Source organism: Leptopilina heterotoma, unplaced genomic scaffold (genome assembly GCF_015476425.1).
Source record: "Leptopilina heterotoma isolate Lh14 unplaced genomic scaffold, ASM1547642v1 Lhet_156, whole genome shotgun sequence".
NCBI classification, from domain to species: Eukaryota; Metazoa; Arthropoda; class Insecta; order Hymenoptera; family Figitidae; genus Leptopilina; species Leptopilina heterotoma.
The window spans coordinates 528,367-544,621 of NW_025110870.1; the positions used below are offsets into that span (position 1 = coordinate 528,367).

General features: G+C 27.3%; 2 protein-coding genes across 8 annotated transcripts in view; one reads left to right on the top strand and one right to left on the bottom strand.

The window, feature by feature from the left end:
- LOC122498647 (KH domain-containing, RNA-binding, signal transduction-associated protein 2-like) overlaps window positions 1-16,255 on the bottom strand; it is a 434,337-nt gene that overhangs the window by 91,303 nt on the left and 326,779 nt on the right. The gene's annotated exons all lie outside the window — the stretch shown is intronic.
- LOC122498640 lies at window positions 1,063-11,664 on the top strand. Of its 5 annotated transcripts, XM_043606467.1 has the most exons (4): window positions 1,063-3,482; window positions 7,847-7,925; window positions 8,001-9,779; window positions 10,258-11,664. In XM_043606467.1, exons 3-4 carry the CDS (start codon window positions 8,637-8,639, stop codon window positions 11,512-11,514), a joined length of 2,400 nt encoding a protein of 799 aa, XP_043462402.1. In that variant the 5' UTR covers window positions 1,063-3,482; window positions 7,847-7,925; window positions 8,001-8,636; the 3' UTR covers window positions 11,515-11,664. The 5 variants fall into 5 exon arrangements, with proteins under 5 accessions (XP_043462402.1, XP_043462401.1, XP_043462400.1 ...); XM_043606466.1 differs by having other exon boundaries at window positions 7,847-9,779; XM_043606465.1 differs by lacking the exon at window positions 7,847-7,925 and having other exon boundaries at window positions 8,610-9,779.

A 16,255-nucleotide genomic window follows, 5' to 3' on the forward strand; every position in this document is an offset into this window, starting at 1 on the left:
AGGTACATATTTTCGGTAAATTATCAATTATTATTAATTTTAAGTATTTTTATCTACAGAGAGGAAAGAGTGGTAATATGTCTATGTTAAGTTCACCCTGTTTATTGTACAATTATTTGGACACAATTGATTCCTTACTTCCTGAGATGGAATTCAAGAGATTGGTAATAATCGTAGCTGATAGTATGCAGACAGGGATACGGAAAGTTTCACCTATAGCAGGCAGAAGAGTAGTACCAAGAATAAAAAGAGAAGATCTTCATTATACTAAACAGTTTGTGTATGATGAAATAATGAAACATTTTTATCTGCTTCAATCCAATGATACTTTTTATTATGTTAATCCATTGATCGCGAATAGATATTTCGACATATTGATTACCTATTTCGAGTACAAAATGATTAGAGATTATTCAAAAGTTGTATTTTATTTCGCTAACTTTTCCAAATATTTCTTCCCCAATGAATGGAATAGTACTCGTGATAATGAGTTAGTCATTCCTGCTCTACCAGACAACTGTCACTTATTTACAACGAACTGTACGAACCGTTTTTTAAGCCCCATATATTTAATTGGTGTGCATCAAGAATTTCACAAACGCTATTCAAAATATTTGTCAGTATATGCCACTTTTTACAATGAATTACCAAAATTAGTTAACAATGACCATTCATATTATAAAGATAACAATTTGATTGAATATGCACAGAAATTTTATGATTTTCTCAATACACAACAAATTTCTTATCGTACGGATTATTTACTTAATGATTTTCCATGCTCATCTCTAGAGGAAATGAATAAAAGAATTAACATTGATTTCAGAATAACTGAAATAGGAGATTTTTTCCATATTTTACTTTTCATACAATCTGCTTACAATAACATAACATCAATAAATATCACAGACAATGATAATTTAAAATATTTTTGTATGAATTCGAATATTTTTCAGTTTATTAAATTCATTTGCTTTTTAAAAATAAATTATATAGAAGGTATCCTAAAACTTACAGATATGAAATCGTATTATGTTAAGAATATCAAAAAAATTGCTGAAAATGAGAAAAATGTTATTACTGAATATTTGTCAAAGACATTAAAATGGATGAACGAAGTGTTATTGTTTGATTACTTCGATATGTATAATGAAGGTAAAAGTTTAAGACAATTAAAACTTTCGTACTCGAAAATACCAAAAATTATCTCAAATGGTGCTGATTCGTTAAACAAATTCTATTTAGTAATAAGAGAAACTGTATTTTATCCTAGATGTAAAAATTACATGAAAGGAAACAGTTCACCGTTAAATCGGGAACTTAGTTCTCAAGTCTTGGACACGACCAATATTTCTGAAAAAGTTAGTAGTTGCCTCATTAAATAAGTTATATACAATTTCTCTAAAAATTAAAATTATTTCACCACATTTTGTCAATCTACGACTTGAGAAATAGATCCCAATTTTTTTTGTAAACTGTTTCTTCCGTTTATTAAGTAGTGAAAAATCAGTGAATTTTGACTTAGTTTTTCAGTGAAATTTCATTTAATAAAAGTGTATAAATAGAATCATTGAATATCAGTCAGATTTCACTGATTTAGTTTTAGAGAGTTGTAATAGTGACCATAATTTAATAAATGGTTTGAAAAATTAAAAGTTGAAATAACCATATGGGCACTGGGACATAGATGTCTATGTCCGTTCGAAAGACATCCGAAAGACATCTTATGTCCTAAGGATGTCTTTAGGATGTAAGGTATCTTTTGGACGGACATAGATATCCACAGAATGTTCTAAAGACGTCCTAAAGACATCCCATGTCCTAGTGCCCACTGGAAATAAACGAAAAAAAATTTCATTAGAAATAGCGAAAAATTTCTCTAGAATAGAGAAAGTATAAATTGAAGCAACTAAAAATATCCATAATATAATAAAATTTGTAGTTTCAGGTAAAAAATTTTCTCCCTGCATCCCTTTATATTTACATTAATATACAAAGTTTACTGTAGTTGCGATACGTACTTCTAAGTAACTGTTTATTGTAATAAAATTAACCCGGCGAGTATGTGGCAGGAAACTGTTACACCGACTATGTGGTGGGCATGACATGCCCAAAATGTAAAATTGCTTATAAATGTTACATATAGCTATATTAAGTTAATTTCTGGTATTATATTATAAAAAGGCATGTAATAAAATATATTTCCTTAATTATTTATTTATTTATAAAGATAAAATCAACTCTTTGTCATAAGATTTATCATATGATTAAATAAAACAATGAAAACTTAAAACTTTTATAAAATCAAATTTGCACTTTTATAAAGGCAGGACTTTAAATATTAGTGAATGAGGAGCATAATACTGCTTTTTAGAATATATCTCAATTCAGTTGTCATTAATTTAGTAGAAATTAGGAAAAAAAATTCGCCAAAAATATGCAAAATTGACGTTTACGTCCAAGTAATTTAAAATATAATTTACATAACACTATCACCATACCATCATCTTCTCTTATGAACCCATAACTTCAGCTACTCGAAGTTTCAAAACGTTACAGTGGAAATTTTAGGATTTAAAAGGATTTAAGTAAATGTGGGGCATGACATGCCCAACCACATACTCGCCGGGTTAATTAAAAAAATCTATATGTTCGATAACTACCATCACGATTGTTGATTTCATTTATTTATTATTTGCATTCTTTGCACATGAGATAAGCTTTGGAGTTTCAAAATAAAAATGTCATAAAATCAAAAGTTATTGAAAAGTTTATAACTTTTCATGACAAGCATGCTAGCTAGCATACATATACAAGCTAGCATATATTTTATATTCGAAAAATATATTAATACATGTGTAGAAAAACATATTTTTTAATATTTCTTTAGATAGTTGTAACCAGTGGTAATTCTTAATACGAACTAAAAATAATTGTAATTATGACTATTCTTAGTTGCAAATATTGATAGTTCAAAATATGGTGAGTTAAAAAAAGGTAGTCTTAACTATTGTTAGTTGCAATCAATGATAATTATTAATAATAAGAATTATTACACTTTTCCACTGCAATAATAATTATAAGAAAGTTATTAATAAGATCTATGCCGCAATTACATACATAACAATTTTTACCAAAATTCGTTGAAACCTCTTTCAAGTTATATTTTTACAATAAAATGAATCCACATACACACACAAATTTGTGAGCGATTAAAATTTATATTTTTCGTACACGCGATTTTGTTTTATGAACAATAGAAAAATAATGTCATAAGAGACAAGTTGTTAAACAATTGTTTAATCTTTATTATTTTGCAATTCGGTATTGCGTTTTTTTATTTCAAAAGTACATCACTACTTGTGTCGAAGCAAATATTTACACATCAACCAAACATGGACTACCGTACTAAATTTTTGTCTGCATTCGGCTTAATTTTGCTACTGCTAGTTGGGAAGATTTCAATCTTGACACAGAATGATGTCAGTTAAACTTCAAACATAAACATTTTGAAACACAGTTTTTCAAATATATTAACTTTGGAATGGAAAACTGGGGTGATTAGGCGCCATAAGCTTATTTACACTGTGAATTTAAGTTCCAAAATTATAATTGTAGTTTACTGTTAAATATAAGGGAATTTTTCATCAATTTAAAATCTCTATTTTTGGAAAAACTAAAATTTTTGAACACTTATCTTTTATCAAATTTTTCAATCAATCGTATATGTCTTTTATAATTTAAAGAAAGAAAAAAAGTGTTTTTTGTTATAACACAGCAAAATCTAAAAAAAATTATGTCATAAAAACTGCTACTTTTAATGAAGTTTACTATTTTCTTGAAATATTGTGGCATCTATTTTCCTTAAATTTGTCCGATATATTACTATCCCTATGAATATAACATTCTGCAATTTTCAACTCAAAATTTTGAGTTTTGTGACAGTTAAGGAGGGGTAAAGAAAAGTGAAAAAACGCATTTTCCTTAAAAACTTCTGGATGCATTTTAATAAGCTTTGGATATGTTGAAAAGACAATTAAAGATATTACAAAAAAATTTCATTTTGAAATTTTCAAACAAAATGTTATTTTTGTATTATTGAAGTGATATCTTTATTTATTTTTTCATTTTACTCTCTTAACTATTCTGCTTTATAAAAAAATTTTCCGCACATGACTTCAGGGTGCGTCACTGTGAGAAACTCAAAAACTCCTAAAATTTGAATTTAAAATTAAAGTTTTCTTGTATGTCACATTTAACCTAAATTTTTAACTAGGACTGTAAATGTAATCTTTATCTATGGGTAATAAGATATAAAAAGTATATGGAGTGTATAACTCCTTTTTCATTTTAAGCCAAGTATAATAAAGTAAAGATTTCCTTCTTTCTTGTGGCCTAATGGCTTTAAACTTTATTTAAATTACATCAAAATTTTGACGCGTTTCGATGCAGTATTCTTATCAGAAAAAAAACGGAACAAAACATAAATATCAAGAAACCAATAAAATAAATCCACCGCCCTATGTAAACACTCAACGGAAAACAAGCATTGTTTCGATTATTCACAAAACAGCGTTAAATTTCTAGATACAGAAAATGACTTAAACAGACGAAAAATCTTAGAAATGTTTTATATTTTAAAAGAAAAAAATTCCATAAATTTTAGAAGTGATGTCGAAAATTTGAGTATTCTTTATTTAAACTTAATTAATTAACTTCTCTCCCCTTTTTTAAAACAAGTTACTCTTTTTTTCACCTAACATGCTATCTACAGACCTTGTCTACTTCTCCGTCACCCACCATGTTATCTATGGACTTTGTGTTTTTTTCATACATTCATTATTACCTTCTATACAAACTCATATAAACCATGGAGCATATATGTCACATCAAGAAGACTAGAGACAGGAGGACTAACTGCAGTAGTGGGGGTAGGACAAATATAGGGGGATTATGAAGGCGTGGTTAGATTGCGCCAAGTATCGTGTTTTGATTCTGCACTTCCACTCACACACGCGTGTCACGTATTCAAATATATAATGTAAGAGTGTTGAGATGTGCAGAACCGAATATTATATTATTATATAATCTCATATGAAAAAGTTTTTTTCAAAAAAGGTTTTTACTATTGTTTGTCTAAACGTGGTTTTTTACTATTTTATGATTTCTTTTATCGTTTATGAAGAGTTTAAAGAAATAGTGACAGACCTATTTTGAGGTTATGTCTGAATGTTGAATGTTCCATGTTTATTTATTTTTTGACTTTTATTTTGTCTGGTACGTATGTTAAGACACATAATGTTTATTTTACAAAAACATATGTATCTGTGTGTGAGTCATAAGATCTGTGTATCTATTATATTGTCTTTTTACAGACGTTTTGTTCCGTTTTTTTTCTGATGAGGATGCAGAATACTGCATCGGAACGCGTTAAAATTTTGATGTAATTTAAATAAAGTTTAAAGCCATTAGGCCACAAGAAAGAAGGAAATCTTTACTTTAATAAGATATAAAGTTAGGTCAAAAATTACATTCGATTTGAACCTACCTTCAAAGTTATTAAAAGTTTATACACTACCGTAAGAAATTATTTTATCGGTGCCCAAAAACATACCAATCTTTAAATCACGATTTTTTTGTAAATACAAATGTCAGAAATTTAACAAATATACCATTCGAAAGCTTATAAAATTCAACGTTAAATGATACATAACTGAAAATTTTAATAATTTATACAAAGATTTCAGCAATCAACAAATTTGACGAAAAAAAATTTTTTTAATAAATTTTTTTTAAACTTTTGCACATTTTTAAAAAATTTAAAACCTACATATGTGTGATTATTCAAGTCTCATCTTTAATTTAGGACCAGAAAACCAAAACCACGAAGCTCCATTTTTTGAGAATTTTGAACCCCCCTCCACTCATGTAGTACGCTATTACATGTATTAGCGCCATTTTTTCCTCTTGTCGTAGTCAATTGCTTGACACCCCTCCCCTCCCCTTCAAGAGGCTACGTGGTTTACGGATGGCCCCTTATAAACGTCTGATAATGTTTTTTAACAAATGCATTGAATTAGTCGATTTTAAACGGTTTTTGGCTGAAAACGCTCAGTCGTTTATAATGATATCTCGCGAACCGAATTTTTTCTGCAATTTTTAAAAAATATGCAAGAGTTTAACAAATTTAAAAAAAAAATTATTTTCAAACTTTTTTTCTCAAATTTGTCAATTGCTAAAATCTTTGTATAAATTATTAAAATTTTAGGTTATGTATCATATAACGTAGAGTATTATAAGTTTTCGAATGGCACATTTATTAATATTCGGAGATTTGTTTTTACTTAAATATCGTAATTTGAAGATTGATATTATTAAAAATAAGCAAGTTTCGTTGAAGGAATTTTCCATAGCGTGATTAGATAGGTGGGAATAAAAGATAAGACAAAAAATTTAAAAGTCGGGAACTCACCATAGACCCGAAAACACACGCGCGAATATAAATGTATTAGTTCAGTGAAGACAATATATTTATTGTCTTCACTGAACTAATACATTTATATTCGCGCGCGTGTTTTCGGGTCTATGGTGAGTTCTGTTTTATATTTTATTAATAATTAATGGTACATTTATTTGAGAACCCTGAATTTAAAACATCTGGTAGCAGACATCGTAGAAGATCGGCTCACGAAACTTTTCAAGTTAAAATTTAAATATGTTTTAGGCCCTGCACGTGGAACCGTAACCGATAATTTCCGACAGTAGTGTTTTTTACAATATAAAGAATTGACGTAGGTAAACTTAATAGTAGATTTCATTTAAAAAAGTTGTTTTAAACTGACATATATTTTTAAAATATTTCATTAAAATTAATCATTTAAATAAACTCAAATAAATTTTAAATTACATTTCAAAAAATGTAAAACAATATCGTAAAAAGCAAAAATATAAATACTTAGTATGTAAAAATTGTTCTCTCTCAAGTAATAAGAATTATAAAGTTATGCACAAAAAATGCAAGATGTTACAAAATCAAGATGAAACCAATGTGTCATTTTACGTGAAGTGATTCGGGTCCAAATTTGATATGATTGGGATCAGGACAAACGTTTGTACAAACTGTAGTCCTACTGTAAACAATTAAGAATACCAAATATTATTAATTTAATTAAACAAATGTAAAAACTGGAGGCGGTCAAAGTACATGTCATATTTGAAAAATTTGTATTTTCTTTAAGACAAAAGGAAAAGATGTACTTATTTTGAATTTTATAACTGCTTTTCGCACTTTCTAATGGAGAAAACTATGTATTAAAAAAAATTTTTGACCTTGAAAAATTCACTTTAAAAAAAATTTCATTTTTTTATCAAATGAACAACCTATGCGCGTTGTTGAACTGTACTCTGATTAGTTCTTTCCACGTCCGCTAGGTTTCACAATTTCCATATTCTTCTCTATTTACTTAGAACGTAACTTGTTTTCAAAATTATAATTACTGTAAACTGGGACTATTTGGAACAAAATTCTGTTTTCGGGTGGAGTTGATACTATCGGCGCCGTTTATCGATAAATTGTGTTACTTTCTTTTGAAAAATTGTTGCTGGTAACTGGCAATACTTTTCATTGCAATAATTGTGACTATTAATTATTTTGTGAACAATAGTAGCTTGTAAGTGACTTAATGTGTTTTAGTGAAGTTTTAAACGTGGAAAACATTTGATAGCTGAAATAAGTTGTTTCATTTTTAACTTCTCAAAGTGATTGTTTTTTTATTAATAGAATTTCTTATGGGAAACTTTATTGAGTTCACTAAGTAATTAAAATGTTTTTTTTTTGTTTTTACAGTAAGATTTCAGAAACAAAAACCAAAATTCACAAACGGCGAGTATATAAGGAACACAATTATTTCTACCGAATTGTTAAAGTATGTTGACAAAACGTAAGTTTTTCGTAATTTCTTTTGTTTTTTATCACCTAATTTTGTTTTTAGTGTTCAAAGATGGTTCGAAATTGTGAAAGAGTGTTGGAACCGACAAATCGCAAAAACGACCAGGGATTTCATCATCGCTCTCAACTGATGATACCAGCAACGTTTAAAACACACATTCGCTCTTTTAGTTTTGTTTTTACATTTGTTTTATATTCTGTGTTTACTTTCGAGCAATAAAAAATAACTTCTTTAACTTTAAATACGTTTTCCAATGGTTTTTACCACCTTGTTCCTAATAGCCCCATTTTGTAATTTCGAAGAAATGCGTCTTTTTGGTCATTTTCGCTTAAAATTCCAGCTTTGATCAAGACAATTATTTAACCCTTCAATGCGCTCGCCAAGATCAAGAAAAGAAACAAAAAATTAAAGCAATATTTCAATACATAAAAAAGTTGTAAGACTTTAAAGTTGAAATCTGTTCCTAATAGCCCCAGTTTACGGTACTTCAAAAATTAATTAAATTAATTAATTACATTGTACAACTACATATTGATACCCATTTTAATATTAACATATCAGGCATATCAGAAATGAGCGCAAAATGCACAAAAAGTATTTCTTCTTGATGAAATAGGTGCTAAAAATTTAGAAATATTTTTTAAAATTGGCATTTTACAGGTAGACAAAAAGGAAGGAAACCAATTCATGTCTGATAATGATATATGTACTGTTTACGATTCTTCCTTTCTAATTGATTATTTGCTATTTCAAAAAAGTTATAAACCATTAATAGTAATTATAGCAGGTGAATTTATTGACGGAATAAACAGAGTTAGAAATATATCTCAGAGTAAAAGAATATTATTCGATAATGAAATTACCAACAAACATTGGAGTAAGATGCATAATATGATAACGGAAAATTTTTATCTATATGAAGCTCACAATGTATACTACTTTGTTTATCCAGTAAATATTCTAGACGATTTTTTTATCATCTACTATCAAAAAATCTTATTAAAAGATCAGTTGGGTGTTACCTTTGATTTTATTAACTTGAAAAAAGAGTATCCTTTTTATGAAGATATTTTAGTTCCTCTAAAACCAAGTTGCTCCAACTGCCCTCTGGTAGAATATGTAAACAAAAAACTAAAGACAGGTGAAAGTTTCTTCGAATTATTCATATTGCGAGAACAATTGTTTGGAGAAAAAACAAAGTACACATCCCTAAAAGCATTCGACAATGATTACGCTTGCGATTCGATTGGATTTAACATTAATTCCCAGAGCGAAAGTTTTTTAATGTATTTTAACTCATTACTGCAACAAATTCAAAACAAAAATCTTGATCAAGATAAAAAGGCAAGTATTTCTGAAAGAAGCCTAAAGTGTTTCAAGTCAAGAAATCTGGTTGTTACAAAAGACATTTTTTACGATAATATTAACGAGCAGAATAAAAAGCACCCTTTCACTGGAATTAATTATTTAAACTGGATTAACAAAACTGTATTTACACTGAATGAAAATGATAGATCATTTGGAAATATATGCAAAGATGAACATAAAATATATTTATTTAAATTATTTTGTTTTATAAAAGATGTATCAGATATTACATCCTACAACACATCTGCGTGGACAGATACCCTGCAACAACTTATAGCTACAGCATTGGTCAAAAAACTTATGTGGTTCAACAGATTGATGTCTTTGTATCAATATGAATATTTATTGGAAATTGATTTCATCTTAATCAAACTTGAAAATTTGGAAAAAGAAATTCAAAATGAAAGTGGGAATTGGATGAGTGTAATGAGTACTGCCTACAACTTGGTTTCAAATTTAAAGGCAAGTAATAAATTATAATTAACAAATAGTCTCCCTGTATATATAAAAAGTAATTAAATTCGTACAAAGTATAGTACAGCATATCTTTAGTCGACATTGAACAGTAAACTTGATTGTAAAAATTTTATAACAATTTGTGTAACAATTTTGTAATTTTAAATTGAATTTGGATACAATCTAATGACGTTCGTAATAAATTTCCCCACATTTAAAAAAATAGTGAAAATATGATTTTCAATTAAAAAATTTAATTGATTTGATTATAATTATTAAAAAAGGAAAAGCTGTCTTTTTACAGAAAAATTACCGGGTTTGTAATGCTTTCACTATTCGGTAAATATTACCGTATATTAATTCAGTAGGTACATATTTTCGGTACTTTTTTAGGTGCAATGCTTCACAAGCAAAGTTAAAAAATAATATTAAAAAAGTATTGAAATTAATAACAATTATTAATTCTAAATATTTGTGTCTACAGATAGGAAAGAGTGGTAGCATGTCTACGTTAAGTTCACCCTGTTTATTTTACAATTATTTGGACACAATTGATTCTATACTTCCTGAGTTGGAATTCAAGAGATTAGTAATTATAGTAACTGATTGTATGCTGACAGGGGAATGGAAACTTGCACCTATAGCAGGCAAAAGAGTAGTACCAAAAATAAAAAGAGAAGATCTTCATTATACAAAACAGTTTGTGTATGATGAAATAATGAAACATTTTTATCTGCTACAATGCAATGATACTTATTATTATGTTTATCCATTGATCGCCGATAGATATGACGACGTATTGATTACCTATTTCGAGTACAAAATGATTGACGATTATTCAAAAGTTGTATTTTATTTCGCTAGCTTTTCCAAATTTTTGTTCCCCAATAAATTCGAAACCATAGGTTATAATGAATTACTCATTCCTGCTCTACCAGACAACTGTCACTTATTTACAACGAATTGTACGAACCGTTTTTTAAGTCCCATATATTTAATTTATCTGCATCATGAATTTCATAAACGCTATTCAAAATATTTGTCAGTATATGCCACTTTTTACAATAGATTACCAAAATTTGTTTATAATAACCATTCACATTATAAAGATTACAATTGGATTAAATATGCACAGAAATTTTATGATTTTTTAAACACACAACAATTTTCTTACCGTACATATTATTCACTTAATAATTTTTCGTGCTCATATCTGCAGAAAATAAATGAAAGAATTAACATTGATTTCAGCATAACTGAAATAGACGATTTTCAACATTTTTTCTTTCTCATAGAATCTGCTTATAAAAACATAACATCAATAAATATCACAAACAATGATAGTTTACAATATTTTTGTATGAATTCGAATATTTTTCAGTTTATTAAATTCTTTTGCTTTTTAAAAATGAATTATATAGAACGTATCCTGAAACTTACAGATATGAAATCCGATTATGTTAAGAATATAAAAAAAATTGCTGAAAATGAGAAAAATGTTATTACTGAATATTTGTCAAAGACATTAAAATGGATGAACGAAATGTTACAGTTTGATTACCACGATATGTATAATGAAGGTACAATTTTAAGACAATCAAAACTTTCGTACTCGAAAATACCAAAAATTATCTCAAATGGTTCTGATTCGTTAGACAAATTCTATTTAGTAATAAGAGAAACTGTATTTTATTCTAGATGTAAAAATTATAAGAATAATACTGTAATTAAAAATAATTAATATACTGTAATATGGTGATATTTCGTTTTTTTATAGTAATCGAAAAAGTTGTTTCGTGATATCAGGTTTTAATAACTGTCCGCTACGTCAGTTTACGATCCAGAATATTTTTAGGTACAAAACGACAATAAAAAATGATAAGAAATTTTATTCTACCGTTTATTCTTTCCTCAAATAAATTCTTTATATTATTAAATTTATTTACTATTTATATTATATTTATTTAGGAAATATATAATTCTTTAAGAGAGGGTACACTGAAATCATTGGAAGTTCATATGAGATAATTCTTTTATCATTTATATGTATGTTTTATAATAAAAATGAATTTTTTATGAATAAATAAAGATACTGAATAATTTACAAATATTCTAATACTGAAAATAATTTTAATATGATATTATTTAATATGATTTTTGATGTATTTCGATGTAATTTGACCTCAGAAGTCCAAAAAACGTATTTTTAAGAAATGTCCGGATGTGTGTGTGTACTAACATTGGATCTGCCTCAATATCGCAGAACGAGAAAGAGCAGACTTCAATTTCATGTAAATTGTAAGTCTCCTCGGGGGACATAATATTAGGGAATTTTCAGCCCGATTCATCGAGCTTAACTACTTTTTTTTGCATTTTCAATTATGCAAAAAAACATTTTTTTGTCATAACTTTTAAACAAATGTTAGGACACCTTTAAATGTTTTTCCTTAGTTTTGTAGAGTTTTTTCACATGCATCTTTTGAGCCCTTCAGTTGAGTTGTTTTCGTTTTATCGTGCACACTGCAAGCCATTTTAAAAAAAAGTTTTTTGGGGAAACAGATACAGTTTACACAAATAATAATATTTTTTAAGTTTCAAAGTTTCTCAAAGTTCATAAAACCATGTGCTATCTGATGCAATGTACATTATTTTAATGAAGTTTTAATGAAAATAAGTCTAAAAATAATGATGAAAAATCATTCTTTTTTTGCGGTCAAAAAGATAGTTGCATCATTATCCTATCATATACAGAACTGTAAAGTTCAATAATAATAATATTAAATAATAATATTTTCGAAAATAGGGAAACTTAAAAAAAACAGTTTAGATTTCTCTAGTAATTTTAAATTATTTTTTTATAAGTAATATTATTACCTTACATGCAGAATATTTGCATTTTGCATTAATGATAAGATTTGAAGTTTAAAAATAAAAAGTTTTTTTTTAAACTTAAGAATTTTTGTAGTTAATTTAAAAAAGAATTTATCAAACAGTCGTGATGAATTCATTTGTGTTTCTAAAAACATGAAACCATTACTGTTTATAATAAACTTGTGCGCATAATATTTTATAAATAATTGAAATATTTCTCTGTAAAGTTCTTGAAATTTTGTTGCATTTAGGAAAATGTCGCAGACTATGAGGAAATATTGCAGTAAACTTTGAGTGAACCTAACACTGAAATATTTAAAATTTCTTGATGAAATATTAAAGATATAATATGCACTGTGTAACTACATATAAAACTAACACATCAGAAATTTGCCGAAACTTTTTCCCTAACATGCGGGAATTTAATTAGGATTTTCAAAAATTTCATTAAAATTCCTTAAAGGAATTAAATTCTTTTCATAAATAATAAAATTCTTCAAAGAAATTCCATTATTCTCAAAAATTTTTTAATACAATTCTTTGCAAGAATTCAATAATATTCAATACATTAATTTTAAAATTGAAAATATTAAAAAAAAAAATGATTAATAAAGTTAGGCTTCAGAATTGTCCCAGCACGTCGGGCTTTCGGGATATTCTAGCCTAAAAGTGCAAAAATTTTGTTTTTTGACCATATTTGAGGTCCCTGCATATAACATCGAGCCCACGTGAAACGATTCTACGGCAAGCACTCTACTGAAATTCCTTAAAGATAAGGAAACTTTCGATAACTTTAAAAAAACTGTTAAACTGTAACCAACTTCAATTGAAGTAGGTAACAGTTTTTCATACTTTTTAATAATATTTCCTTAGGTATTATTATATTTTTCTAAATTTTTAATTCCTTTTTCATTAATTCTACACGGAAAAAATCCTTAGCTAATAAAAAATTGTTAAACTGTTACTAACTCCAATAGGAATTAGTAACAGTTTTTTATACTTTTTTATATTTCTTTATTATTATATTTTAAAATTTTTTTAAAATAATTTTACACGGGAAAAAATTCTTAACTAATAAAAAACTGTTAAACTGTTACCAACTCCAATTAGAGTTGTATTGCACTAGTTGTTGTTTAGTGGTAGTTCTAAATAGAAACTAAAAATAATTGTATTTATAACTATTCTTAGTTGAAAATATAAATAGTTCAAAATATGATGAACTAGAATAAATTGTAATTTTAATTATTTTTAATTGCAATCAATGAAAGCAACTAATTATTCCCACTGCAATAATAATTAGAGATTTATCCAAAAGATCAAGGACAATTTTGTTTCTACTAAATAAATTATCGAAAAGATTGTTCACTTTATTTTTCATTTTAGCAAACAAATTTTTATTTCAAAATTACATCAGTACGTGTGTCGAAGCAAATATTTTCACAATAACCAAACATGAACTACCGCAGTAAATTTTTGGTGGCATTCAACTTGATTTTGCTAGTGCTACTTGGGCAAATTTCAATCTTGAGTGGAAGCGATGTAAGTTAAACTTCAACACTATTATTAAATTTTTAAGAATAATATATAAAATTATGTTATTATGTTCCTTTCTAGAATGAATTAGAAAATCGTAGAAAAATGTCACTTGAATTATCTATTCATAACTTTTATTTTGTACATTTCCTTTCCTCATTCCCAAGTGTCATTCTATCACTTGAAGGTCATTTTTAATCATTTACCTAAATATTTCATTGATTTTCTACAGTGACTCAACTCTGGCAATCATGTTCAACCCTGACATTTTTTTTAAATTGCTTATAACTCCGAATCTTTTGGTCAAATTTCTTTACAATGTTCAGCAAAAACATTGCATTTGAGTTGATCTTTCCAACAATATGCGCAAAATCGCGAAATTCGTTCTACAGAGGAAGTTATGAAGAAAAGTCAAAACTATGCCCAACTCTGACAACTCTCCCCTAATAATAATAATAATAATATAATAATATATATAATAATATATATTATAATAATATAATAATAATAATAATACTTCAAACTTAATAATTTCTGTACACAGTTTCAAAACAAAATGTTATCAAACAGTCGTGATGAGTTAGTAAATAATTTGTTACTTGGGCGAATCTCTTATAAACTATTTAAAAATATCTTAAGAATTCCATAAACGAAATTATAAAAATAAAAAGTGAAAACTATTAAAAATATAATATTCTAAAAAGTGTACCTCAGTTTTTGTGTCGCTGATCAAATCATTTTGGTTTTATAAAATAAGCATTAAAAACTGCACGAAAAAAATTTAAATACGGGGTACAGTTAAATTGTAATTCAAATTTTATGTGCATGATTTTTATTTTGAACTTTATTTTAAGCAAAATATATTATTGGATATTTGTGATACTTGTGTAGTACTAATTATTTATTTTACCTGGATATTTAATTTTTTGTTCGTCAAATTTGTCGGTTGGTGAAATCTATCGTTTTCCGATCAATCTGAAGTTTCGCATTTATTTTTTTTTGTTTATCATGAAATAACAAAAAATATAATAAGAAGTGAAAAAATGAACGAAAATCGAAGAAAAGAAGATAAAAAGCAAGAAAAAAGAAACATGAAAAGAAAAATTTATCAACGGAAGGCACTTAAGTAATATTTATTTTCTACTAGACAATCGTTAAACTGTTAGTGTTTTTTCAAGACTATGATTTTTTTTTCTTCTTAAATGACTTGAAGCTAGGCCAACTGTCAGAACACACACTCTTATATTCCAACTAGTTTTGCGTTTCTACAGAACGACTTTTTGAGGTTAGGAGTACTCGCATTTGCCTGGACCACCCGTCAATGGGTTTTCTCGCCAGAGAAGAGGGAAACTGTAGAAAACCTCTCCTGAGTACAACCGGTTTATCGTCAGCCGAGTTTTAACGGTGTGTACTGGACAATAATCGACAGTGCACATCATTATACCTCGACGTCAAACCTCCCGCTCAGATTATCTCACGTGCCGGAAAAATCCCAGGCTAATGGGCGCGAACCAAGTACCCTTGGTCCGCCCACCGAGCCAGGCATTTATCCGACCGAGCTAATCTGTCGGTAAGACTATGATGACAACCTCGCCATTTCTTCAAAACAATCCAGCCAATCAAATTAATAGAAAAACTCATGTTAATAATTCAAATAATTTTACGTTAAAAATTTTCAATAATATTCTTCATAGTGATCTTGTTTTTATTAGTCGTTTATTATTTTTATTTTCATGTTTAATTACATTTTTATGATAGAGAAAAATAATTTACTTAATTATAAAGATAATTATAAATTATAAAGATAACAATTCGATTGAATATGCACAGAAATTTTATGATTTTCTCAATACACAACAAATTTCTTATCGTACGGATTATTTACTTAATGATTTTTCATGCTCATCTCTAGAGGAAATAAATAAAAGAATTAACATTGATTTCAGAATAACTGAAATAGGAGATTTTTTCCATATTTTACTTTTCATACAATCTGCTTACAATAACATAACATCAATAAATATCACAGACAATGATAATTTAAAATATTTTTGTATGAATTCGAATATTTTTCAGTT